Here is a 26,808-nt window from a genome sequence, read left to right as displayed (position 1 = left end):
TATGTTTCATATGTTTCTTTAACGTGGTTGAGATGGCATTTGTATCCTCGCCCTATGGTGATCAATAGTATTGTGTTCTGCCTATAATGTGCGTGTCTAGTTCTCCTCCTTGACTGCGTGCTAATGCCTAAATAAGTTTACTTAAATCAACTTACAAACTATCCATGTTTGTGTGCATCATGGACAAACGAAAAGTACAAAAAAGTGGTGGGTTTTGTTTCAGGTGTTTGAAAAATAACCTGTGCTCAAGATTACATCCCTAGTATGCAGTAATAAATTGGAGTACGCGCTCAACTACCAAGACTACCATGTCTATCCTACAGATATGTATGGGTGTCATATGGTGATACATGGGTGTTAGGAGGGAGATGATTTCCCTCAAGCATAATGTTTTTAGTTCTTGTCTCTTTGCCTTTGATTCCACCATGGCCATCCTGGGGATATGTATGGGTGTCATATGGTGATACATGGGTGTCAAGAGGGAGATGATTTCTCTCAAGCAGAGCGTTTTTAATTCTTGTCTCTCTGCCTTGATTCCACCGATCATCCAAGCTAAGCTCAGCTAGATCCGGCCCTATGTTCTTCCTCCCAAATCAATGGCATGTGGTCCTCTTAGTGTGATCTAGGTAATTGCAACAAATTCTAATAGGTCGAGCTTTGAGTAGATGACTCCTTTTTATTCCGCTCCAATGTTGACATCCTTTGCACTCCCTTAGAAAAAGATGTTGTGGTCCTTCCCACAACCTGCAAAATCATTGCTTCTCTGTGTGTGTGTGTGTGTGTGTGTGTGTGTGTGTGTGTGTGTGTGTGTGTAAATGGGTGTGTGTTCGTACCATTTATCAATACCTTTGTGCACGGATTTCCATTGTAGCTCCTTGATTCAACATGCTTTAGAGCATGGCCCATGTACATGCGTTTGTGGGGCACAAGCATTGTGCATAAAGTGTTCTCTCTGACTTTTTTAGTGCAAGTACAATGTGCATGCTTCGCGTTGTTGTAAAACAATCTCACAAGATCTGATGGAGAAGACAAGTTGTTTTAAAGATAAAGCTTGTCAATATGGTGTTGCCTTGTGAAGAATTAAAGAATTCATCGAGTAACACGATGGTTGCCCCGTCTAGGAACCGGCAAGTCTTAAAAAACGATCTTTCAACAAGTAACTTCACAAAGATTATCCAAGAAGCAGGGAAGTGATTGTATCCGTTGGAAAAAAGAAGAACCTGGACGAGTGGAATCAAGCAATCCTTGCTGTCATGACCTCCACTCTATAAACATTGCCTAAGGAATCTGTTGAGGTGGCTCACCTCTGTCTAGGACTATGTAGTTTCCTGATTTATTGTGCAATCCCTCAAGGCTTGGCCCAAGCTTGAGAGTATTTTGTACACTTCTTTATGGAGAATTTAATACAGCCGATTACAATTGTGAGTATGGAAAAAGAAAGAACCATAACGATAACCAAAGTGTTAGTGATATGTATCATATAGACCATCTTAACACTCATATCTTTTAATTTTTACATTACTCAAATTCAATTTCATAGCGTCTTACGACTGACTATGCGTTATCAAGCTATCTTTCCTTTAAAAAAAAAAAAAGTAATATCTCCCCCTCTCTTGTTGGAATTAGGGTTGCAGAGAAACGCACAGCTTGGAGAAAACGAAGGAAGCTCAAGGCACACAATAGAGAGTGCGTTACTTAGTGTGCCACTAAGGTAGCGGAAAATACTCTTGATAGCCTGCCAATGCTTAGACCCTGGGCTATGCATAAATCTGCTGACCTGTGAGACTGCAGATTGAATATCTGGCCTCGTGTTGCATACATAAATGAGGCAGCCAACAACAGTTTGGTAAAGAGTGACATCAGCAGGATCGCCAGCATCATGTAGACTCAACTTCAAACCTGTTTTTTCTGGAAAGTGACGCTTGCAATAGCAATGTGCATAATGCATCAAACTTGACAACTTCAGGATTTCCTTGGGTCATAAGTCTCCAAGTACTAGTAAAAGTCTAGTAAGAATCTGGTAAGGCATCAAGAACAGTCTGCACAAGGGAACTGTCTGAAATGACTTCACCTGCAGAAATAAGTTGCTCATTGATATCCTTGACACCAGCAAGGAAAGTGTCCATATCATCTTCCTCATGCATAATCTTCGACTCCAGCTCTTTACGCACCAAAGCAATTTTAGCCTCATTGCGACTTGCATAAAGACCAACCAAAATATCCCAAGCCTATTTTGCAGATTTTGCTGAACGAATGTGAGGAACAATGGTGCGCTTTACAGAAAACGCAATCAATGCATGAGCCTACGCATCCTTTACATCCCAGCGAGCTTCTTCTGCCGCCGTAGGCAAAACAACTCTAATAGCAACAATCCTTGCAGCAAGACCTGCAACATCCTCAACATCGCCTACATCCTCAGAACGAGGACGTACATCAATGCCCTGCACAATGTTCCAGACGCCCTTTGACACAAGAACATGTTGCATCATATAAGCCCACATAGGGTAGTTGTCCCCATCCAACCTGTCCTCAACAGCAAACATCTTGAACACATCTGTGTTGTTGTCAGCCATGATAAATGCTGCACCTGATGTGAAAATTGCCCGAAAATAGGAGAAACGGAGTGGGAACAACACGTGCTATACAACAGAAACTGTATAAGACTATGAGGCACCTGTTATGCAAAAAATGGCACTGCCAAAATTTCTGCACAAAATGACGAAAATAGCATGTGCAGTACTTACTGCCTGTAGTGGAAACGGACGACGAAATGAGCTCGGAAAAAAAATCTGAGCAGACTAAGTTCTATGAGCTTTCCCAAAATATTTGTCGACCTGCGAATGATCGCCAAACCTCACTGTAATCGGAGAAAGTGAGCAGGCGTGTGCTGGAGCAGTTGGCGACTAAGCCCAAGAGGACGTAACCTGCTCTGATACCAATTGTTGGAATTAAGGTTGCAGAGAAACGCACACAACTTGGAGAAGACGAAGGAAGCTCAAGGCACGCAATAGAGAGTGTGTTACTTAGTGTGCAATGGAAAAGATAGATAGCCCTGAAGTGATGGGCGTATATACAATGCTCGGGGGAAAAACCTCCTAAAGAGGAAAAAAATGCCCCGACATGTATATGGTAACATCTCTTTCAACCTTGCTTGCACATAATACTTGAAGCATTTATTTTAATCAACATTACCAGGCAGGCCCAAGGCTAGAGATATACATTTTCCCTAATCGGTGAATACAAGGGCAATTTTGAAATTCTCCCGATTTTCAGGTCAAAATTTGAAGCTTTTGTCGATAATTACACTAAAACTTGTGTAATTTTTTGATTTTTATTATTATAAAAAAAGCTCTCTGACACTTCACATCAGCTAGTTTTATGGGATTGCGCCCACACACCCACACCCGCATGTAGCATAGGTTGAACCATAATGGGCACGCTTAGAGCCCCTTGCCTTAACCACTAAGCCAACTCCCTTCACAATTTTGAGTTTGCCTTTAAGAATTTCCCGATTTTCTTAAAAGCAAGCTCAAAATTTTTTCCTTAAAAACAAGCTGAAAATCTAAAGGGACTTTAGTCCCATACCTAGTACTTATTCAATAATCAATAATCAAGAATATTCCCATCTCCACACTAAGTATTTACCTCTTCATATCATCTGAAGTCCCTTTGTAAAAGAAGTAAGATTGTAGGGCTCGAATGCAAGCGGCCAGCAACTGCGGGCGAATGGCTTGCGTCATGCAGAGCAGAGTACGTTGAATTAAATTAATTTTAGGGAAAATTACCAAAATACCCCTCTAATTTGAGGAAATTCCCAAAATACCCCTCAAATTTCAAAAATTCCCAAAATACCCTTGTATCTATTTTGGTTGGAATGTTCAAGATTTTCTAATCTTCATTCGTTTTTGACAATTGAGATCCGTTTTTGAGTGCTCAGCATGTAATTTGTCACCAGTTACCATCGCAAAAAAGGCAATTATGTCTAAAAATAATGAAGCAATACATCTCCAAAGCCTACGTAAACAACTCAAATTGTAGTTTTAGCATCTTGTACGATAGACAATCACTCTTCTTGTGAAGACCTACAAAAAAATTTATTTTTCGAGAAATTTAGTCTCACAACAAAGGGTATTTTGGGAATTTTGGAAAATTTGAAGGGCATTTTGGGAATTTATGACAAAATATCGGGGGCATTTTGGGAATTTTTGAAATTTGAGGGGTATTTTGGGAATTTCCTCAAATTAGAGGGGTATTTTGGTAATTTCCCCTTAATTTTATGAAGCAGTCCCCTGGCGTCGCGCGCAGCTGTGGCTGCCTTGCTTGTTCAACCAACACATCGCCGAGCTCGTCGCCCATTTCCAGGCTGCCTTGCCTCTGCAGAACAGGACTCAGCCAGCGCATCGCCGAGCTCGTCGCCCATTTCCACTCTACCTTGCCTCTCTTTTGAAAGATTGGGTTATTAAGTCTTTTTCCGAAATGGGTACGACTTACTTACTCACTTGATTTTACACGCAAAATTTACTTTGGCGGCCTGCGTCCTGCGCTTCGCGACGCCGCTTCTATCCCAGATAACACTTGCATTACTTTCTAAGGATGAACCGATGCAGAGCAGCAGCATGGAGCTGACAATGGAAGATACACTGGGGCTGCTGCACGCCATCACCACCTTCCTGAGAACCCATCAAGCCCTATGGAGCGCACACGTTGTGGAGTTTTTCTATGTACTAACTTTCAAAGAATCACGCGCTAGCTTGGATGTTTGTATTCCCCTCTCACCTCCTTATCATCATCTGCAGGATCGCTTATGGGAGGATGTGGATAAGCAATGGTGGACTGACCTGGAACGTGCTTCCATACAAGACCTTTTATGGCTTCCCTCTGGAAGAGTTCAAGTACTACATTTCCTAGCTCAGAGAGAGAGAGAGAGAGAGAGAGAGAGAGAGAGAGAGAGAGAGAGAGAGAGAGAGAGAGAAAAGAAGAAGAAGAAGAAGAAGAAGAAGAGAATTTTAACGTCGCAGGAAACTATCCCAAGAGACCTTAAAGATCTATCCGACGAGGAGAGTTGAACTCAACACTTGTTATTCAAGAGGGAAATGGCATAAACAAAAAGCCACAATCACCTATGAGACAAAACGAATAAAGCCCCTTGATAATTGATACAACTGTCTGGGGAAAAAGGGTAGAATGAGAAACTGGGTCCTTCAGGTGGACCTAGCCAGATGTATGCATATCATGAGTTTACTCCTTGGGCACATAGCTTCACATCCATAGATGTATGGCTCTTTCACCTCATGGACCAAACGCATGTATGTATATACTACTTGCATCACAGATTGAAGGCGACCCACCCTTACCTCCTAGTCTAGACTTAAGTTTATTTGATTTTGTAGCATGTTTTTCTTGGTACTTTTGTCCCTTTTTCTCAACAACCAAAGGACACACCCAGGTGCATCAATCTCTACCATAGGCCGACTTTGGTCCTCATCACACGTAAAGAAAGCTCTCTCTCTCTCTCTCTCTCTAGGACACACTCATGTATTGATTTGTCTAATAGGTCAACTCTGGACCTTAAATCTTTCTTTCCTTCTTTCTTCTCTCTATCTCTGTTACTCCCTCGACCCAAGCAACTATCTGACTAGCATGGTTGGCCACACCTTAGCCAAGCTCGATGGTTGTCGAGGCAGAGCTAGAGCTCATATGTAGAGAGCGAGGGCCCATGAACATAGTGATATATGGGCTTTAAACAGGCCTTCTCAATAGAATAGAGTCTCATGTAGAGCTTGCAAGGCTTTGAGATAACTAGCAGAGGCAAGAGAGAGAATATCGTGGTATACACTTGTGACAGAGTGATTAAGTATTTAATATTTATGCCTTGGATATAGAGTGACTACTACCCTTCCAATATGATCCTGACTCACTCTATCAGAGTCATAGGAATTGGGTCCTCCGACAAGATAACAGGAATTGCGTCCTTTGAGAAGATTGTTGTGAGTTTTACATTAGAGAGATATGGATTGCACCCACAGAGCTATCAGCGTGGGGTGGAGGAACGGGAATGGGAATGGGAATGGGAATGGGTCGGGATCGGAATATCAAAAGTTATGGTACTGGGTCGTTGTGTGTATATATATATATATATATGCCACATTAATGTCCATGGCCATCCCCACAAGTGTCAGGTGTAGCCGAATTGAAATGGTGAAGATCTAGTTTCACAAAATCCCTTCTTTCTTTCCTTGCGTTAGTGATTCCTTTTGCTTGAATGATGGTTACTTTTACTTTCCCTTGAAGAGAAGGGTTGAGAGAATGCAGTAGAGATGTGGAAAGGGAGAGAGAAAGAGAGAGAAGAGAAGAGCGACACCCGATGGAGTCCCAATCCTCTCAAGGGCTCCCCACATGGTTGCTGATGTGGTATTTGCTTTAGATTGCATAAATGGAATGTACACACAATGCAATACCTAAAGTGCAGACTCTACTAACTCGAACAACGACTATTGGGGATGTGAACTTGGTATCACGATCTGACACAATCGACTTGGGTAGATCACACAATGGATACCAATGTTCTATGAACAACCGTGCAACATCTTGAGCAGTAACATTGGCCTTGCAAGGGATTAACATGCAAAATTTGCTAAACCTATCAATGATAGTTAGACATTGCGTGTTCTGTGCAGATGTGGAAGGAGGTAAATTAGTTACAAAATCCATACTTATGTTCTCAAATGGTCCGTCAGGGATAAGCAACGGCATGAGTAGCCCTTGTTGCTTACCATAAGGGACTTTAACTTTTGGACATACAACACACTTAGTAACGTAGTTGTACACATCCTTACGCATCTTTGGCCAATAGAAAAATTGTTTAACTTTTTTCAATGTAGCATTAATACCCCTATGACCACCCGTTAAAGCATCATGTGCGTCATGCAAAATTGGTGCTCTGTGAGAAGATAGCACACACAAACGGTTTCTAAAGAAAAGCCAACTATCACGCTTTTCAAATTCCGGACCCATTTAATTGTCTTTGAGATCAAAACCAATACCTTGATTAGAGAGAAAAGAATGAGACTCTAGAACTCAACCTTTCCTACTCAATGCATTTGCAACAGGGCTAGCTTTGCCGGGGATTGACCAAGTCAATAAAGATATGCAACATCATACGACTTAACGTACCTGGGGCCCTTGTGAGGCCAAACGGCATAACAATGAACTCGTAGTACCCGTGTTCGGTCCTAAAGGCCGTCTTGTAGATATCTCGCTTTGCGATTCTTACCTGGTGGTAGCCACTCTTCAAATCGACTTTCGAAAAGACTATTGCCCCATTGAGACACTCCAAAATGTACTCGATGCGAGACACGAAACTTGTTCTTGACCGTCATCTTATTGAGGACCCTGTAATTTACACATAATTGCGGTGAGCCATCTCTCTTACGAACAAAAAGAATTGGAGCAGCAAAAGTACTTACACTGGAACATATAAAACCCCTATCCAACAACTCACCTATGATATGCCAATTGCAAGTCATGAAGTGGCAGTTTCTGAAGACGATTCTGAAGAATTTTGGGATTTATTATTGGAAAATGATTACAATCTCAAGCCAAAATCCTCTCCAGTGATTCGTAAAGATGAAGTTACTCTCTCTGAAGAATGCCTTGAGAAGATTTCCTCTTCACCAAATATTTCACAGTTATTGGAAGGTTTTGAACCAAAAGTCTTACATCACATGAATTTTTTTGAAAATCAACCTCTTGTTGCAGTCAACCTGATTATGCCAGATTCCTCTAAAAAGTCTTTGAATAATGCAATGACATGGGATTTAGCAATCAAAGCAAAAAGGTTTCGCAAGAAGCAAAGGTTTAAGACAAAGGTTTCAGATAACTCAATGATTGAAGAATTTCGGAGATTCAATGCTTTTCCAGAGTTCTATCAACATCAAAAGTCATTTCTTTAACACGGGCTCTCATTTTAAATGGGAGGGAATGTCACGATTGTGACTATGTTGCAGTATTATATCTACTCCTAGTTGCAGATACGCAAAGTGCCATGCCAAGGAGAACCCTTACGCTTGGATGGTCACGATCTTTCGCTCAAGAGACGTGCTTCTTTGCCAAAAGCCACACTTCTTTGACGATTGGTCACACCCCTTCGCTCTAGGGTTGCGACTCTTCGTCCAATGGTTGTAGCTCTTCGCCGAAGGGATGTGTCTTTGCGTCTAAAGTCATGTCTGTTCATGTCACAAGACGGCAGGCACCACGCGTTAATAGAAAAGAACATACTGAACATACTTTTAGCACTTCAATAACAACTGAACTTAGAGAGAGAGAGACGACACGCGACACGGAGTGGCAGAATGCCACCCCAGAGAGTATTGGCCCCAAACCTTTGCGCCCCTTTCGGTATTTCTTTATATTGCATCAACTCAGTACAAGCCGGTACTCCAGACTTTGAACCTTCTCCAAGAAGCATGCCAGAGAATGAGCCCTTAACACATTTAAAGGCCCTTGGCCTATGCAAAGTAGTTTACAAGAAAAGCCTTTAAACTCAAAAGCTTCTTGTTCAAAAGCAATGCCAAAAAGCTACCAGCGTAAATCACGGAATTCCGTACAGCAGGCAACTTAAAACGCGAAAATCCGTACAGTCTGCCACGTCATCATGCGAGCGCAATTTCCGGAATTTCCGTACAGCCTGCCACATCATCAGCCAGCGTAATTTTCAGAAATCTGCCACATCATCAACAGCTACTCAATTTCTTTTGTGTGTGTATGTGTGGGTCCTGTTTTATTTCCTTAATGTCACTTGGGGCCGTATCGGACGGGGTCCCCATAAGTTGGTAGGACTTCTTCTTTTGTTACTTGTTGTTCTTAGGGTTTAGGCCCCTCGGCCGACATCTGCAAGCTGACTCCCTTCTTCAAGGCTTTGACATGTGAGCAGTTTGTGACAGTTCACCATGACACGTGTCTTTTCATTTGTGTCTCTTCTTCCCCTATATAAGGAGCCTATTGTACTCAGTTTTCAAGCATTCGTTCAATCAATCAAACACGCATTCAGCCTATTGAGTCTCAATTTGATCTTAAGTATGAAGTTTTAAGTCTTAATTATAGGATTAGCACCACTAATCCTCACAAAAAGGATAGGTGATTGAGCTCTAATACCATTGCCACAAACGGGTGCACACGAATGATCAACAAGCTTAAAATAAATAGAGATGAGGGAGAAGATCGACACACTATTGGGGACTAGACGATGGGCTGGTCCCCCCCTTGAAAAGAATATTTATCGAGGGAGAATCTTTTTACAAGCACAAGAACCGGAGAAAACCCCTCCGTTCTAGATCTCAGACTCGACTGTCGTTTCCAACAATAGGGAAATCCGGGAGTCGAGCTCTTAGTTCTTTTCCTGTGTGTACTTTGAGCAAAAAACTCTGCAGACCATTCAGGATTCCGTTCCCGGAATCTTGGAGCATAGGCGGAAGCCTCTTCGCTCCTTCTCCAAGATGGAGTACTTGCGAATAGCACAAACACGGAAGCAACAACTCGTAGAGCGTATTCACAAGCTTTACTTGCCGCTCCAAGTACGGAAAAGCGACCTCCACACTTCGACTTCATGCTATCACTTGTAGTTTCTTGGCGGTAGGGTCTCCTTGTGCTAGCGTTGGCAAGTCTAGGATCAGAGTGGAGCGCTAGGTTGCTTTTATAAGCTCTGGAAGGCGGTAGGAATAGTTGGTAGAATTCCCGCTGGAATAGCAGGAAGAGAGAGCGTGGGCTGGCGGCTGTTTTTAGAGAGAGGAGAGAGAAATCACTTCCGCTATTTTCAGCCGTTAAAGGGCAGCGGCATGTCTTCTTTTATAAGCCTTTCTTCTTTTTTTATTAAGTGGCTGTCCACTTAATAAGTGGGCGGCCAGTCACTTACCAAAAAAATGTGAATTGCACTTATGCAATGTAGACAGATTTCCTCTCAGGAAAGCATCTGCTTTCTTGAATTGCACTTAAAAATATCCTATTTTTCAGAAAAATCTTCTCAGAACCCATCTTTACTCTTGTGCTTGCATCTTTATGCGATCCTTTGTCCAGTTTGGATGTCCTCCTAGACCAATGGTATATTGCCTTTCTGATGCTCCTGTCACCCATCATGTGACACATCAAGAATACTCACTTCTCGGTCTCTTCCACCAAACTAACGGTACAACTTTTTCACGATGCTTAATGTCACCCATTATATGACACATCAAAGTTGCTCGTTTGTGATGGATTTTATTAATTCCAATAGATCTACAGTTCCTACCTTTTACGGTTCAAGTGTACACATTTAATAATCCTAATTTCTTTAAATAGGAACCACTCAGAAAAATAATAAAATAGTCCATTTAGCAACAATCACCATGGCAGGTCTGGTAGCATTGATGGATGGAGAGGCCTTTGGTTTCTATGATCTCTTGGATGATTAGAGGCAAGGCTTTAGTACCACATGAGATTATTCGACCTGAGTTGGCCTCACCTTCCTTGGTGGTCGAGGCACTTACTCGATCAGACTTCTTTATACACAATTTATGGAACCTCCCTAGAGACAAATATGACCGGCTAGCCCTTGAGTCCTTGCGACAGGTAGCTAAGCAAGGGGATACAGCCTGCTGGAACGGATAGATGACATCCTGGTTTTATTTACATGGTTTCGGCATGGATAGATTGCCCCCCTTCCACTCTAGATGCACCCTTTTTGACTCTCACAGGGAGAGAGATCACTAGACTCATCCATCAGGACTTGATTCAGCTAAATATGAGGAGGACATGGATACAGCCGACACGGGAGTTGGGCACGAAGATCGATTTCTATAGAAAACATCTTCCTATAGAGAGCATCTTCTCCAACTCATGGAGGATGGCTTTGTGGCTACGCCTAGATACATGGATACACACTTATCTCATGGGAAACGGTGTGCTATTGGTCAGATTCACACATCTTCGCATCAGCTTCAGGTTGAGACTGGTAGATTTGGAGGGGGAGTACCAACAGAGGCCAGAATATGTCACGCCATTTGGAGCCAGAGATAGAGCTGCACTACATATGTCATTGCCCGGTATACTAAGAGATACGTGGCCGCTTTCATTGCCTGTTCAGAGAGGGTTTTGGACCCCTTTCTAGAGTTATGAAGCATGACAGCACTCCTCCGTTGCCTGAAAAGTGCCACCTGATATATCTACTGGCTGTGTAGATGAACTATCTATGACTATATACTACTAAAAGTATCTGTGAAGAGGAAGTCTGACAGCTGAGAATGTGTGCCATCTAGCATTCCATGTGCGCGCGCGCAAGACGTGTTTGAATCATCTGCTGTGACTTCCTTTTCATAGATACATTCCTTAGATCTGGGGCAGTGGGGCTTTTGCCTTCATCCCTTTTGAATATGAGGTCATGATACACATATGTAGGCTACGAGCACATTTCATTATTGGGCACTATTGGTGCCATAAAATTTTGTTGAGACTATAAATGATAAGGTTGATGGTTATGTAGGCTTGTAGATAACTAGAATCCGGGCATATTTATTGATTGTCTTGGTGTATACATGTGTGGGTGTAGGTAGTTTCCTGATACTCTTACCTCAAAGAGATTGTTTTTTGAGAATAAAGATGATTTTTCCACCTGCAAGACCATGCTTTAAATAAAGGGACCTCACTTTGTTTTTCCTTTCACAAAAGAATCACACCATCACAATGGTAGTTCATTTCAAAAGACGACCTGGAGGGACATCTTGGATTATTTATATGCTATGTATTACCTGCTGAGCGTCTTGTGTGTGAGAAGCCATTCCAGGTTTTTACTGATTTTCTTTTTCCTTGTACTAAGGACACTTGGTGTGATTCATTGAAGAATTTTGTAAGGACTGCACAATCATTGGCTTTATTTAGACAGCCAGGGGAGAACATTGAAAAGGTATCTTGTTTTGAAGCTAGCAATTTCTCATCTGGATTGCGATGGTGTTAGGGTATGGTTTCAATTTTGTAAGATGCTAGGAAATACCTCAACCATAACTTTCTAAAACAAAAGTTGCTACAGATTTGAAACAAAAAGGACAACTAGGAATGTTTTGTTAGGCCATTTTTATAGACAGGTAGAGAACCTATGGAAATTAAAAAAGAATCTTGTTTTTGTGTTACAAGAATATAATTTTCCGTTTAAATTGTATGCTTGCATGTTTGTGTGTGGTTTATGTGTGCGTGTAGGAACATATGTTCATGCCTATATTGGCACTGCTGTCAATAATAGTAACATAGTTTCTAGTGGGTACTATGTGTATAGGAGCTAATGGCTATGTAATCTAATATGGTAAGTTTATATCTGCACTTTCTTATAAGTTAGGGTCGGCATTGTTTTGGGATTCATCTTGGCACGAGTAGCATTTTGAGATGGATCTTTTGATAAAATACCAAGCATGAATGTGGAAGTTCATCGTATGGTTGTTGATCTTTTTCTAGATCTTTCCAGGATTTTGCAAGCCTAAAATAAGCAACCTGCTGAGACAGGGAATGAACGCAAAAAAGATACACGAGGTACTGTGTCCCAAAGCTTTCTCAACACTGAAGCATGTGTGGATTTTTGTTGTAAGAAGTCTTTCTTTCTTTTAGCTTGAGGATGCCTAGACTTTATGGCTTGATGCACAAAACATAAGTCTTTTTGTGTGAAGAAAGCAAAGAATTTTGAGATGCTAATGTGAGTTACATTTATTGTTTGAATCATCAATGCTATAATTGCACTTTATTGGTTGAGGCTGAAACGATAGCTTAAAAGTGCAATGCAAATTCAAGAGAATCCTTTTGTTTTATATAGAAAAATCTTAAGCTCCTTGTGACCATGCAGTAAGGGGAAAATTGATAGTGAAGGGCAGCCAACATGTTTTTTTTTTTTTCCGTTTGTGTGTGTTGTTTTTTTTAATAAATTTGGGGGTGTGGGGAACGTTTTTCTTGGCAATCCAAATGCACCTGAATGATCCCAGACCACACAATATTCCGAACATCCCTCCTTGGGCCAACTCTTGATGGTGTACTTAATCTTTTTCTTTCATAATGTCTCCCTTGCCTAGCTGCTCTTTCGGTGAGGTCAGATTTTGAAGCTCTTTCTTCTTCAATGTTCACAGAAGATGATAAGTTGAGTATGTTGTCGTTGCCATTATTGTTGTTGGCACCTTTCTCCAGTAGCTGCTTTGCTTCTTTTTGAATCTATTCCCTTTTGGAAATAGGCTAGAAGCATGCAAAGAGTTGACAGTTTTCCGGCTTGATGCTCAAATTAAGGAGATGCACCTACAAATGGAGTTTAACGTCTATAACATGATGTTAAAGATTTACTGGCGTCGAAGGAACAGACGTCTGTATAGCCAAAAAGGATGCTTTTACCAATTCATTAGTAGATTCCCCTAATGAAGAGAAAACAAAGCGACTATACTGAAGAAGTTGCCAACAAGAATTTTCGGACTAAATCATAAAATAAGGAGTGCGCCTTATTTCAATGCTTCCTTGGCTCTATTTTTTGTGCTTGTGTGACGAATGAGTGATGGTATGAGTTGCAATTAGTGCTAGTGCTTGCTCGTTTTGGATCTGTTGGGACGTCTCAAATGACAGTCACGATTTTCAAACATCTGTGAAGGGGTAAATATCGTATCGATGTGGCCAATGTGGGAACCTTCCCCTTGAGCTTTGTGATGAGAATGGGCTTTAGTCTATGAACCATCCCTTAGCACATTCGCATGACATGACGTTATATGAGATGAGATTACGTGACATGAGATGAACATTAGGAGCATTTGTTGACTTCCATATTGAGCCCCATAATTTAGGGTTGACCTCTCTTCCTAGGGATGCTTATTCACTTGCATTTGGCCTCTAGTGGAGTGTACTACGGCTTGGTTAATTAAGCATTGATGAGAGAGATTTCCTTTGTGTGTGTAGGTTTCCTCCCATTTGCACAATAGATTCCAACTTGATTCATTCCATTCTCTTCAATTGAATCCACTTGAAGCATTTTTGTATGCTCAATCAATTGAACGTTGGAATTGGATCAATGTTTGGTTGATTAGCATCTTCTTTTGTGTGTTTATTATAGTAATTTTCTTTAATTTTGCATTCAAAAGTCTCTTTCCAAAGTTGATGTTTGTGTTGCAGTAGTCTTATGAGCTCAAAGCCCTTTTCAAAAGCTTTCAAACAAGACTCTAAGCCCTTGATTTGGACCTCATTAGCTCTCTTAACTAGAGGTTAATCTCATTTCCATCTTTGGGCATGTGTGCACCTCTGTTTTAGCAGAGAACAAAACTCTTGTGTAAAGCATTGCCCCAACAAGCAAGGGCATGTGGTCACTTGGTTAGCCTAAACACCCTATAATGGGAGAAAAAGGTCCTGGCTCAAGGCTTTCCTATTTTGGGAATGAAGGAATCTGGGTGGATTTGAAACTTGTGGTAAATTATAGTTGAGTTTGTGGTCATGTCCGGCAAAACTGGTCCACATGGGCCAAGTCCTTTTTTGTTGTCTAACCGCAACCTCAAAGCATCCTCCAATTGTCCTTACTCAGTTGTTGGGTCCATTGGTGGCCTTTCTAGTGATAGGTCTACACCTAGTGAGCACTGGGCTTCCTAGGGGAGGGTCTCACCATCTCCATAAAGGCCATTTTCTACGCAAGAGGCACTTTCCACAAAGTGCAAGCCATTCTCTGCATAAGGACAGATTCCCACAACAGAAAGCTTATCAAAGAATCATCAAGCAAAAGGATACGAAGGGGTCAGTACCAACCATAGCTGGAAGTTTACCCGATTAGAATGTTTGGTGGTGGTCATACATTGCCAAAATTGCCAAAAACTTCTAAGCAGTGCACGAAGCACGTCCTATAAATGTGCAGGAACTCATGAGCCAGATTCTAATAAGGGACTAAGTCCGCTTACAATGCCCTTTCTTGAAAATAGATATACGAGTTGAACTCAGGCAAGCCTCCAAATTAGAATCTTGAGGCTATCCAAGATGATACACAATACTGAAATAGACAATGTGATTGAAGACCACAAAGGGTGCAGTATGAGGAATTAAACACACAAGATAATGCAAGTTTTTGTGTAATTAGCTCTCAATTGGCGACACCTAATCGAGCACTCACTTAATGGTAATTGTAAAATGGCCTAATCGATGGTCCAATTTGATTGTGTAGATAAAGCATTAACCACTTGTTTTATCAAGAGCGCTAATGAGGGATTAGGGAAGGGAATCAGGGTCCAGGGAGGCTATAAGCACTTAATGCAGTCCTAAACTCCACTAATCACAAGCTAGCCAATCAAGAAGAGTAATGGATCATTGGTATTGCCAAGAACATGCCCAAACTTAACTAGTTTAGTAATGGTTAGAGAGAGAGAATACTAATTGACTAAGGTCTAATACTAATTATTTAAGAGGAAATATCCCCTTCAAGGGTTGATAGCACTTGTAAGAGTCTATGATGGATAAATAAACTAGCATCCATGAGAGTACACAAGTAGCCCATGATGCAGAGAAATGAAACCAACTTTGCATTAGATTGAAATGATTGTACAAGCTTGCTCCTTATGGAGGAGAGAACTGGCACCTAGGGCTAATGTCGCCACTGACATATTGCATGACATCATCCCCTACAATGATGGGTCGTATTCTAGAAAGAAGGGATGCATTTGGCTCCTTGCAACTAGGGGATGCCACATAGGCAACACGCGCAAATAGGCAATGCCGCATCATGATTACATGTCTTACTGCACATAGGCTCCATGCAGGCAAGAGAGAGGGTACATACTAAGAGTCTAAGATACATAAGAGAGATCCAAAAGAGGGTGCACAAAGCTGCTAGGTCATAGGAGAAAGCCCATACCCAACAACTACAAGGGCTTGGGTTGCTGCTTAGGAAGTGTTAGCAGAAGGGGGTTGCTGTTGGATGTGGTGGTTGGCAAATACCTGAAGCTAGTCATTCATCTACAATACAATGCTTTTGCAATAGTTCTCAACGCCTTCCAACCTGTAAGAACCCTTGTTGACACAACCATTCAGAGTTCTAAAGTTCGAGCTGCTGTTACTCCTCCGCTCGTTCCTGATCAGGTCCAACAGAGAGACGAAGCGAGGGGAAAAGAAGCACTACAGTAAGCCAATTGAAGAAACTCTCTCCTCTTACAACTCTTATTGTTTCGCCAGGATACATAGACTCTGGGTTCAGGCTTTGGATTGTGTATTGGTTCACCTGGGTACATGGGTGTATGAGAAATTAGATATGTCAATTCAACGTTGTAAGCTCTATACGAAAAGTAATCTAGCCCTACAGTCAGATATGTATTACCACCTCATCAGTGAGCTTTGAACCGTCGTTCATTACGTGCCATCCTTGTTTTTTTTGAGAGCTATGATCGATTTGTCTTGAACATGCATTTCCATGCGGTGCTGTATACATATTTTAGTCACCCAACACATGATATGATTTCTCTATGAAGGTGGAACTTCTATCAGGTGTCATTAATCGGATATTTGGAGAAGCCCATGCCTCACAAGTTGTTGATGTTGGAGCAGGCCAGGTAAAAATACAAGTAATTTTTGGATGACCTGAGTATTGTGCTTTTCTTGGTATGGTGAAATGCAAAAACTTTTTGTCTGTGAGATGATTAATTACTAAGAACAGGCACCTCAAAAATTCTGGCTTTGATGAGTCGTATTGTCAGGGCTATCTTGCTCAAGTTCTGGCTTTTGAATACGGACTTCCTGTTGTGGCGTTGGATGCATGTGCACATCATGCTGATGTCACAAACCGACGAAGTGAACGTTTGAAAAAGCATTACACATCTTGCTCAAAGAAGATGAGTCAAAATTCAATTACAAAAGGTTTTATCCTTGATTGTGAATGGTTCTGGATACATTTTTGTCCCTTCTTGCTACAACAATTTATGAACTATCCTTGAGTTTGAATGGTTCTCTGCGCTCTAATACCTTTTTGCATGACACAACTTGTGTATGCAAGGCTGCAATGTGCACAAGTATGTATATATCTTATATATGCATCCTATCCGTAGACATATTTTATGTGTCTAGAAAAGATTATTAAATGTATTAAACCTTTCATATACACACTCACACATACATACTCTCTTTATGTTACATATCTTTCTTAAATTTATACGTAACCTTCTGTTCTAATAATCATTTTTCATGTTGCATGTATGTTATATTTAATATTTCCATTTAAAGGTCTGCAATGGTTCTCATCTTTCCCATGATGCACTGTCATGCATAGATACACAGAGCTAGGATTCAGAACATGCTCGTATGTGCGCATGCTTGCAGTACATTGGTCTATAAATGTCTAAATGTCTATTCAGATGTTTCATAGCTAGTGACAAGGCATCCATTTTACCATATTGGCTCATGATTTCACATTTAGATAGTTGACACATTGCTGTGGTGCATTTAGATAGTCTGCCTAATAATAAATACACTGATTATCAGTCTCTCAAAAAAAACAGACTGTGTTAATGTGGCTGGGCCACAAACAGCTACATTTCGTGTCATGTCTGGAACTAGCCAAATGGAGTTGCCATACTTCTTGTCTACTTTGGCTCTTCAGAAATCCTCAGATCCAATGATGGAGGCTGCTCATAAAAGGGGCAACCATGATTCGTTCGGTAGAGCCGACATTGCGGGTGCCATTGACCAAAGCTCACAATCGGAACTTATGAACAAAGCTCAACATTCTTATATTCTTGCAGGCCTTCATGCATGTGGAGACCTTTCTGCAACCATGCTGAAGTGAATGACTTTTTTGGTTAAAACTGATTTTCTTTGTATGTATGTTTTCTAACTTTCTCGCAATAAAGTACATTCTATTTCTGGGCTCATTTCAGAACTTACGTGATGTGTGAAGAGGTCAGGGCAGTTGTAACAGTAGGGTGCTGTTACAATCTGCTCTCAGAAAACTGTGGCGGTGTTCAACTCTCAGGCCAATGCTATGGGTTCCCTTTGAGTGAAGGTGTTAAAAATCTTGGGATTACTCTTGGTCGAAGAGCATGTGACCTTGCATGCCAGGTAAAGCTTATTAAACCTTTATTAGCTGCACTAAATATTTCTTGACTTTTTGGCTTGTATGCTTTTGTTGTTCGTTGTTGAAAGCTCTGTTGTTTGCCCTATAATACAGCACTTCTGGCCTATTTCAGTTTTTTCAAATATCTTCTTAATAAGGTCCTGCTTTGAAATAAACCTGTGGGATACAGCTCTCCCTGGAATGTATGTAAGACCACAAATGATAAACCAGGAAGTGAATTATTCTGCGCAAATGGCACACCCACAGTGCCAAGCAGGTTGCTTTTGGTACTACTCATAGTGAGGAAGGTTGTTTATCTCTTGGTCGTTGGAAAAGCTCCTTGTCTGTGCTGCATGTGATTGTTGCTGTCTTGTAACCAACGTACTGTCCTTTTGAAGGTATGAATGAGCTCCTCCCATATGTAGGGCACCATCTCTGCTGAAGGAACCTTCTGACCCTAATAACTTTTTTTTGCCCCCGAGAAAAAGATCCTTCTATTAGTTAATAAAACTGCCTGTAGGGCTACAAACCACCTGTGCTAGAGAGCGCTACATCAAACCACCTGTAGCAGGCTGAAGTGTAGGTCGACCCTCCTGGATCACTATCAGCCTGCTGGTGGAAGATAGCTCAAACTGGAGCGCAGGGTCCGTGAGGGTGGACCAGGCTGCAACACCCCAAGTGTACTGTCGCGCTGTGGAAAGAGCTGGCATCAACTGAAGACCCAAAGTGTCACCAGGAGGTGTATTTTTCCTGTTGCCTTCCTTAAATAAGTACTAGATATTTTTATTTATTTTTATTTTTACTTGTTTTCCCCGGAACCCTTGAAAAGGTGCAAGTGGACATTGCATGGCCAGTGTGAAACGGCTACGGCCGAATAGGTTTCTCACAGCGGGAGTCTAGGTCGGTCAGTCTGGGACTGGTCGGGCCAGTTAGCACTGAATTCTGATGAGTATGGAAGCCTGTGTGCGCCAAATGAAGTCTGGGCCACTCGGAAAGTCACTTATAACTTTATAAGTCAGTGGGAACTAGAGAATTAACTCAAAAGGGGCAAACTGGACACATGGCGGCTCAGGCAGTTTTGCCACTTCCAGCATGAAGAGGGGATGCCCAATTTGACAGAGGAGGCTGATTTTTGAACACAAGTGACCTACAGTGTGTGTGTGAGTAGTGGGTGCAGGTCTACAGCTGTAATGGAAAGCTTGCCTTCTCCTCTGTCTCATGTAGCGCGATGATTTGCTCTCGTGCATCTCTCTCTCCCCTTTGGCACATATGGTAATGCCCCACTAGTTGGGCTACTCAGTTGAACATGTACAGTTCTGGGGATTTATGCGCATTTGCCAAGGCAAGAGCCTTCTGAACAGGAACCGGATTAGCTAATTGCTAATCCCCCACAGGTACGCACAGTTCCATCGCGAAAGATTGCGAGTTTGGAGAGTTTTGTCGCGTGAAAACTCGTCTGATTCATAGGGGAACTGTCCCATTGCGTGCGGGAGTCCTTGGGACACGCGTTGGCGTGTTCGGTCCGCTAAAAACGATCCGAAACAGCGAATTACAGCCTGCTGTGTTTTTCTGCAGGTTTAGGGTTTCGCACCTAAACTGCAAGGGAACACCGGGGGAGCCTCGTGAGAGCCTTGGGATGCGTGTACAGGCTTTTGGGCACCCGGCAGTGAAAAACAGGGAATTACAGTCCGTTGAATTTCTGTGACAGCTCACCAGAAAGCTTCCAGATAGCGAGGGAATCCGTCCTAGATAGGTGTTTTTGATCTACAGGGGTTTTTGCGCCGTTAGGCTACCAAAATCAGGTCGAAAACCTGCGTTTTCAGCCCTCGCAAGGTTCGGACAGCTTTGTAAAAGCTTGTGCGAAGTGGTCGGATTGTCTACCTTAATTTGAATAAAGAAATACCGAAAGGGGCGCCAGTCTTTGGGGCCTACAGGGTGTCGGTCTCGTGTGCGCAGTGACATTCTAGTCGCTGGACGCAACTGTGTTCTCTTCTCTTCTCAGTGCTCTGTGTAAAGTTAACAGGTAATTGAAATAGTACCGCCCTCTACGTTGTACAGGCCGGTTATACGAAGCCAAACCTGTTGTGCCATGGGGTAGTCCCACAGACAGTGACGTTGACTCTCCAAAGGATGGTTGCAATCTGCATAGGCTGCCGAAAGGCTACTATGTACCAGCCAACTCCCCACTGTTGTAGCTCTGTATGCAACTAGCCACTGGAACAAAGTGACTCGCCTCGTGTAACTATGTCCGACTTTGTAAATAATTAATTTATTTACGAGAAAAGAATTATCTAATTAGTTGTGTGCACATCAGAATAGATCTAGTAGTTTCTGGGGCCTCAGGTGCGCCGAAGTTTGGGCCATAGCACCTCAGGGAGACCCTAGCAGAAAAATACCCTGAAGCCCTAGTGATTGGGAAATCGGGTCTTCAATAAAGGGGTAGATAGTAGCCTCAGATTTCAGGCTCAGAAAATTACGCGCGCTAGTGCAAGCACAGGAATGAGATGGGGTCCTTAGAATAATAACCCTAAGGCCTGATTATTTTACGGCCTTAGGATAAGTTAGTTAAAGTATTCTTAAATGATTTACGCTTGACCAAATGGCCGGACAAGTGCGAACAGGTAATGCCAGAGCAGTGTCGGTACAGCATTGCGCTGGGGAGCAGCTAATAATTTAATTGGTTGCATCTATGTGTGCAGTTGTGCACTTAATTGCACATTTCATTAACTAGCATAGGATTTTTAAAGTCAAAAGTTGAATGGTTTTTAAATTTTAAAGTAAGTGTGCCACTTGGCACTCTTTCCCATGCAATCTCTCTCTCTCTCTCTCTCTCTCTCTCTCTCTCTCTCTTCATGCTAGCACCCCCTCTTCTGGGAGGCTATAAGAGAGCAACCCCTCCCCCTCTTGCCAGGTTGGCAGTGCACTACCCCCCCCTAAGTTGAACGTCCTCTACGCAGTGAAGCTCTCTATTGAAGCTTGAGAGCAGCACCTTGTGGTGTATGTGGAGCCTTTGTGCACCCATCACCTAGAACAAGGCCGCTCATGGTCATAGGCAGCTGTGGGAGAAGTGTCATCGCGTGAAGTAGTAGAAAACTCTTTTTCTCTCTCTACTAGCTGCTGCAAATTCTTTGTTTTCAGCCCCTAATCACCTGTATTAGGGTGAATTTCAGCAAAGCTTTAGTAGGAAACTATTCCTCTCTACCTACTATACACACCCATAAAGTTTGGAGCGTTTCCGTTGCGAAAAGGACCTCCGTTTCGGCATTGGAACGCGCTCAGGTAACAATTTCTGGTTATGTGCAGAAAATTACAGCAAGCGTGTGTGCATGTGTTTTGCATGTTTCCTTCGTGGGTTGACTGCAGGAATGATTATGTCCGAAGAGACATAGTTAGTGGAAGATAGACTCTCGTTTTTGAGAGCTTCTGATGAGTTTTGTGGAAGATAGACTCTCATCTACGAGAGCTTCCCAAAATCTCACAGAAGAGGAAAGATCCTCTTAGTAATCAGGAGAGCAGTTCTGCTACTCTCTCAGTGAGAAAAAGAAGAAGGACAAGAAAGAATAGAGGACGGGCTTTTGCCCCGTTCCTGTGCTTGTAAAGAATTCTCCCTTCGTAATAAAGATATTCTCTTTATGGGGGGGGACCAGCCCATCTTCTGGTCCCCAATGATGTGTCAAGCTTTCTCTCTTTCTCTCCAAAGTCTCTTGAGTATATAAATTGCATTTAACAGTCAGTTTTCGCTTCCGTATTTTTGTGACACCTCGTCTGTCTGGAGCCCCACAACCACTCCCAAAAGCTTGACAAGAACTTAGTGTGAGACCCTCCTCCTACCAAATTGCCAATAGAGTGCTGCAGTAGGACGAGCCTCTCTCCGTGCTGCCAGTATGTGACGCCCGAGTCGAACAGTGTATTGAAAGAAAGGGATCCCAGGGTGGTCGGCTGAAGAGAAGGGGTCTCTTCAAAACTACTCTCTAGGGTCCCACTGCACACGTGCCAGAGGGCAGCTCTCCCAAGCCCAAAGCCTCCAGTGGCCTCTCTCAAGGTCTGCTGGGTCAGGATCTGTGACACAGGTCCTCCGTCCTCCCATAGATGCACACTACTTGTATCCTTTGAAAACAACACTCTGCAACCTGTGGAGCCTCTACTGAGACTCTGTGTAGCCGACCCTTGACTTGGGTCTTGAAGAACATAGGGGGTACGGACTCCGAGCAAGCACAAACTGCGATGAGGACCTCCAGTCGCGTGAAGGCCCCCATCCATCTGGGAGCTGCTGTCTCTAGAGGGGTGAACCACTCAGCTCGTAAAGCCTCTGTAATGTCCTGGCACATGCTCTGCACCCCTCCCATGCCTCGTAGCTGGATGCTCTGTACCTCCTCTGGCAAACCTGAAAACTGAAGCCAATCACCTAGAGTGTGGGCTGGGCCCTTTGCCATGGGACCCCAAGAAACATGAGGCCTACTACCAACCAAGTAGCCTCTCTGAGTGCTAACCATGGGGTTCCAAACAAGGGACTGTCTCAAGCGCTCCACCGGGCAAGTGGGTTGGTGCTGCTCCAGGCCACTCCATAGCTGCTACTAAGAGCGAAGCAGGCTCGCATCAAATCGATCCCTAGTCTCTTGCTCATACCAACTGATCGCATCTATGTAAAGATTCACGTGATGGAAGGTCTCCAAGGGCCTCCTACATGAGGCACTCAAGCTCTAAGCCATTGAAGCAACAACTCCTTCCAGGGCTCCTTCCCTGGAAGCAGTCCTCTGACAACAAACTTCCCAAGAAGGGATCTCCTCTGCTGTGCCAACCTGACAACCCAAGTAACAAACTACAGTCCCTAGGGGAATCCATCTGAAACCCTCACTTGGCAACCATTTAGGTGTAGGAGCCCTGCCAACCCAGAAAACAACTTTCTTCCTCCAGTTGATCAGCGCGCCTGATGCACAACAGAACACCTCAAGAGCCAGCTCACACCTGTGCAGATTGGCCTCTTGGCTCTCCAAGTACAAAGCTGAGTCGGCGGCAAACTCAGCGTCAAGAAGCTCATATGCCCTAATAGGGAGCTCAAGACCACGCAGGCCACCCTGTTGAGAAGTCAAAAATCTGCTCATCGCCTCAGCATAGAACAAAAAGAGGAAGGGGGCACGAAGGCAACCCTCTCTGACTGAACGCGTGAGCAAGAAGTGCTCCCCTCTTCCCGCTGCCAAGAGCACCTGACTGTGCGCACGCCTGTAGAGAGCTGACACACCTATGATCCAAGCATTTGTGAAACCCATCCTGCGTAGAGTGCCCTCCAAGAAGTTCTCAAAATCGAGGAGTATCACCAAATCCTCTCCTCGGAGATGCGCGAGGGCAGACGCCTTGCAAAAAGTGAAGATGTTGTCAAGGATACTATGCTCCTTGACAAAACCTGTGGGGGTCCCATGTATAATGCTCTCTAGTAGTGGCTGGATCCTCAAGCTCTATGAGTTGAGGATGGTAATGGGTCGTCACTATCGAATCTCATCCAAGGAGCCGCCCTCCTTGGGATTCAGGTAGATCAAGCCCTCTCTCATGGTGTCAGGCATCTCGCCAGTGTGCAAAACGTATTGGAATGCGCTGCAAAGGTCTGAAAGTCCCAGTACTCTAAGAAAAAGCAGGGAGTCAAACCATCCTCCCATGCACAACTACCTCGGTGGAGTGCTCTGAGGGCCTCATGGAGCTCCTCTAGCTGGAGGGGAGGCTCAAGTCTCTGTCGCATCTCCTCGGTAACAAGCCAAGGCATCTATGTCCAAACTTGCTCTCCGCATGTATCCTGGCGCTCTGACTGAGGCTCAACTGACAACAAATTGCGGTAGAAGTCAGTAGCAACTGTATGCATATCCTCAGGCTCTGAAGCAACTGATCCATCATGTCTCGTCAACTGACTAACACTGGATTGCGCATGGCGTGGCCTTATTGTCTCAAAAAACTCCCCGGTAACTTCGTCACCCACCTGGGTCCACTGAGATGCATGTCGATGGAAGGCAAACTCATGACGCCACTCCTCAATGCTAGTCAACTCCTGCCTAGCTTGCTGCATCTGCTCCTTCAACCATGGACTGTCTGGATGCTGCTTGTGCATCCTCTGTAAGGAAACAATCCCCTGTCGAAGACGCTTCTCCTCCTCCCTAGCTGCAGCCAAGCGAGCTGCAGACTCTTGAAGGAAGAAGCGACTAAGCAAAGGTTAACAGGGTTCTCACGCTAGAATCTGTCCCATCAGCATTTTGTAGGGAATTCCATGAATTACGCCGCAATTTCCATGAATTTTACTGCAATTTTCGGGCTGTTGCCGCTAGAGAGTGCTTTTGGCCGGCAGCCTTTGTTCCTATGTCCCCTAGGGTCACGAGAGACATGCCACGTTATCAGATTGTGACATGGTGCAACAACTGCTGAAGTGTGCTTGGTTGATAGATCACTCTAGTGTTAGTCTGTGACAACATAAATTTTAGTATGTAGCTCCATAGTATGCCCGGCTAAGCATATCTTGCACAACCATGTCTGATCACACTATTAAGTCTAGTACATTGATCCAGTATGTACTTTCTCAACACATAGCCCCCTAGTATTTACTATTTTCAGCAAATATACAATGCTAGGCTACGTGTTTACGCCGTTTATAACCAATCATCAATCCAAATTTTTCAGTCAATCACTCAAAACGCTTCTCCAAAAGATCTAGGGTATCTTCTTTCATCTTATATCCACATGCTGATGAGCGTTCGTTCCTGTTGAAGTACGATTACTTCTTCCAAAATGGAAAACCAAAGTGTCCAATAGGAAAAATCCTTTGCACGAGTTGTTGAAGATCTTCATCTAGGCATCCAACTTTGAAACCGAGTTCTTTGTAGAAGCATAGTATGATGTATCATTCGCATATTCTTGATCAAGCTAGTGAGGAACACAGCCATGCAAGCAAGAAGACGTCTTTTCAGCAAAGAATGGAAAAATGTATGGAGCCAATGGCCAGCCCTGTCGAACAGATGCTGGCCATTGGAAAGATCACCCTACAAATCCCAATAATGGCTACACTAGAGGCATTTCGAATATTTGACTACAGTACCGACAAGTATTCATGAACTTATGATGTCTAGCCTCAGAATGATGTGTTAAGTTTTTTTGTGTTGTGTGAGCTATTAGAGTGCAGAGAGATGGAAAGACGTGGGAATTGAGTCAGCGCTTTATAATTTCGAGCAACATGCCTTGCGTGCTGGATTTCAGCTGGTAAGACAGCTTACATATAGCTGGTTGCTTTTGAAAGTCAGATGTGCAGCCTATCACAATGTCTGAGATGTTTGTGAACTGCAACTAGGTTTTACATAGGTATTACCCTGCCCTCGCTAAAAGTAATCCTACAATTGGAAGATTGGGCAAGACTCGCCGCAGGAAACAAACTAAGAGGCATGTATCCTTGGAATCCACTGTGAACGCGTCATGCAGCTCTAGCTGGCAGTGTGTTGAAGAGACTGCGTCACAACCAGACAATCTTAGTGTGAGCAACCAAATGCAATGCAAACAAAACAAATTTGTTGAATTCACGTCTGCTGCATTTCAAAGACTAGGCCTGCCATGTCTTGCGGCTGAACAATTGGAAGCAGTGTGGGAAGAAATTGAACCCAAAACTGTGAGTTTGCTTTTGCCATCGTCAAAGTTCTCTTTGGTGTACCAGTCATTCTGACTTTGGGTGTTTAAATAGGTGCTGGTTGGACCATACTGGTCATTACGGGCTGTTTTAGGTCCTGTGCTAGAGACATTTATTCTTCTGGATAGGCTGCTGTATCTCCAAGAGCAAATTCAGTTTGTACCAGAAGGCACAGACATGTCAGTTGGGCTACGAAAACCTAAACTAATTGCTCTTTTTGATCCTAATGTGTCGCCTCGCAACATGGCAATCATCGCTGTCAAAAGCTAGAAACCAGACTTTGAGGGACGTTATGCTGTGCAAGTGGTCCAATAGCAGCTTTTGGATGCTTATTCCTTTTGGACAGTAGATCGCCTGATATGATTCCTTTTGGACAGTAGACCCTTTGTATTTGGGGCCTATTATTTAGTCATGTCAAGGAAGACCACAAAACATTTCTTGTGCAATCATGATAGAAAAACCCAACTTTGCTGAGGGTCAATTGATCCAACAAACCCTATTCTAGTAGGAGGCGGAATCTCAAGGATCTCCTTGGTTTTACAAGTTGCTTCACGTGTCCTGACAAAGCCATCCAATCATCTTGGTATCATAATACTTACTTTTGTACTTTGAAAAGCAGGCAGTGTAACTTCAAAGTTCACATGATGAGTCCTCTTGTCATCATTCGTATTTTGACATGGACAACTGATACCCCCAGTTAGCTTAGTACTGATCTGTACCAAGTGAAAAGTGTTATGGAGATGTTTACATTTAGGCATGCCAAATCACGTCTGAAAGTATAAGGTTGCTTTTAGTTTATTCTCCATGAAATTGCAAACTTGGTAAGAATGCTTTGTGATATTTAACAAACATATTTAAGAGCGTTTCTTGTGTGTTAGTAGTAGAGGTGCATAAGAGCAAGAGTCCTTTTCTCGTAGGATGAATGCAAGGAAGCAAAGAAGAGTGACATCTTGCCAAAGCAGTGGCAGCATGCCGTGCATCCGTCACTCACCATTTCTTGTCGCAAAAGGTGGAGACAAATCCTAATCAATTTTGTTGTATTGCGTCGTCTTGTAACACAAGGGTTGAAAGAAAGCAACAAGTTGAAAGGGGTCTACAA

At 43.1% G+C, this 26,808-nt stretch overlaps 1 protein-coding gene across 3 annotated transcripts; it reads left to right on the top strand.

The window, feature by feature from the left end:
* Positions 1–4,282: 4,282 nt before the first annotated feature.
* On the top strand, positions 4,283–26,414 carry LOC147446668 (S-adenosyl-L-methionine-dependent methyltransferases superfamily protein). Of its 3 annotated transcripts, none has more exons than XM_086525861.1 (12): positions 4,283–4,480; positions 4,613–4,721; positions 4,797–4,892; positions 11,846–11,932; positions 12,475–12,549; positions 16,482–16,562; positions 16,707–16,866; positions 17,505–17,787; positions 17,883–18,063; positions 25,208–25,291; positions 25,380–25,691; positions 25,764–26,414. In XM_086525861.1, the coding sequence occupies exons 2-12, from the start codon at positions 4,617–4,619 to the stop codon at positions 25,977–25,979; spliced, it is 1,680 nt and encodes a 559-aa protein (XP_086381987.1). In that variant the 5' UTR covers positions 4,283–4,480; positions 4,613–4,616; the 3' UTR covers positions 25,980–26,414. The 3 variants fall into 3 exon arrangements, with proteins under 3 accessions (XP_086381987.1, XP_086381986.1, XP_086381985.1); XM_086525860.1 differs by having other exon boundaries at positions 4,608–4,721; XM_086525859.1 differs by having other exon boundaries at positions 4,593–4,721.
* Positions 26,415–26,808: the final 394 nt, after the last annotated feature.

Source organism: Adiantum capillus-veneris, chromosome 12 (assembly GCF_014529385.1).
Source record: "Adiantum capillus-veneris isolate H3 chromosome 12, ASM1452938v2, whole genome shotgun sequence".
Taxonomy (NCBI): Eukaryota; Viridiplantae; Streptophyta; class Polypodiopsida; order Polypodiales; family Pteridaceae; genus Adiantum; species Adiantum capillus-veneris.
The sequence above is the reverse complement of the archived record's forward strand: the minus strand, read 5'-3'. Positions and strand labels throughout refer to the sequence as shown.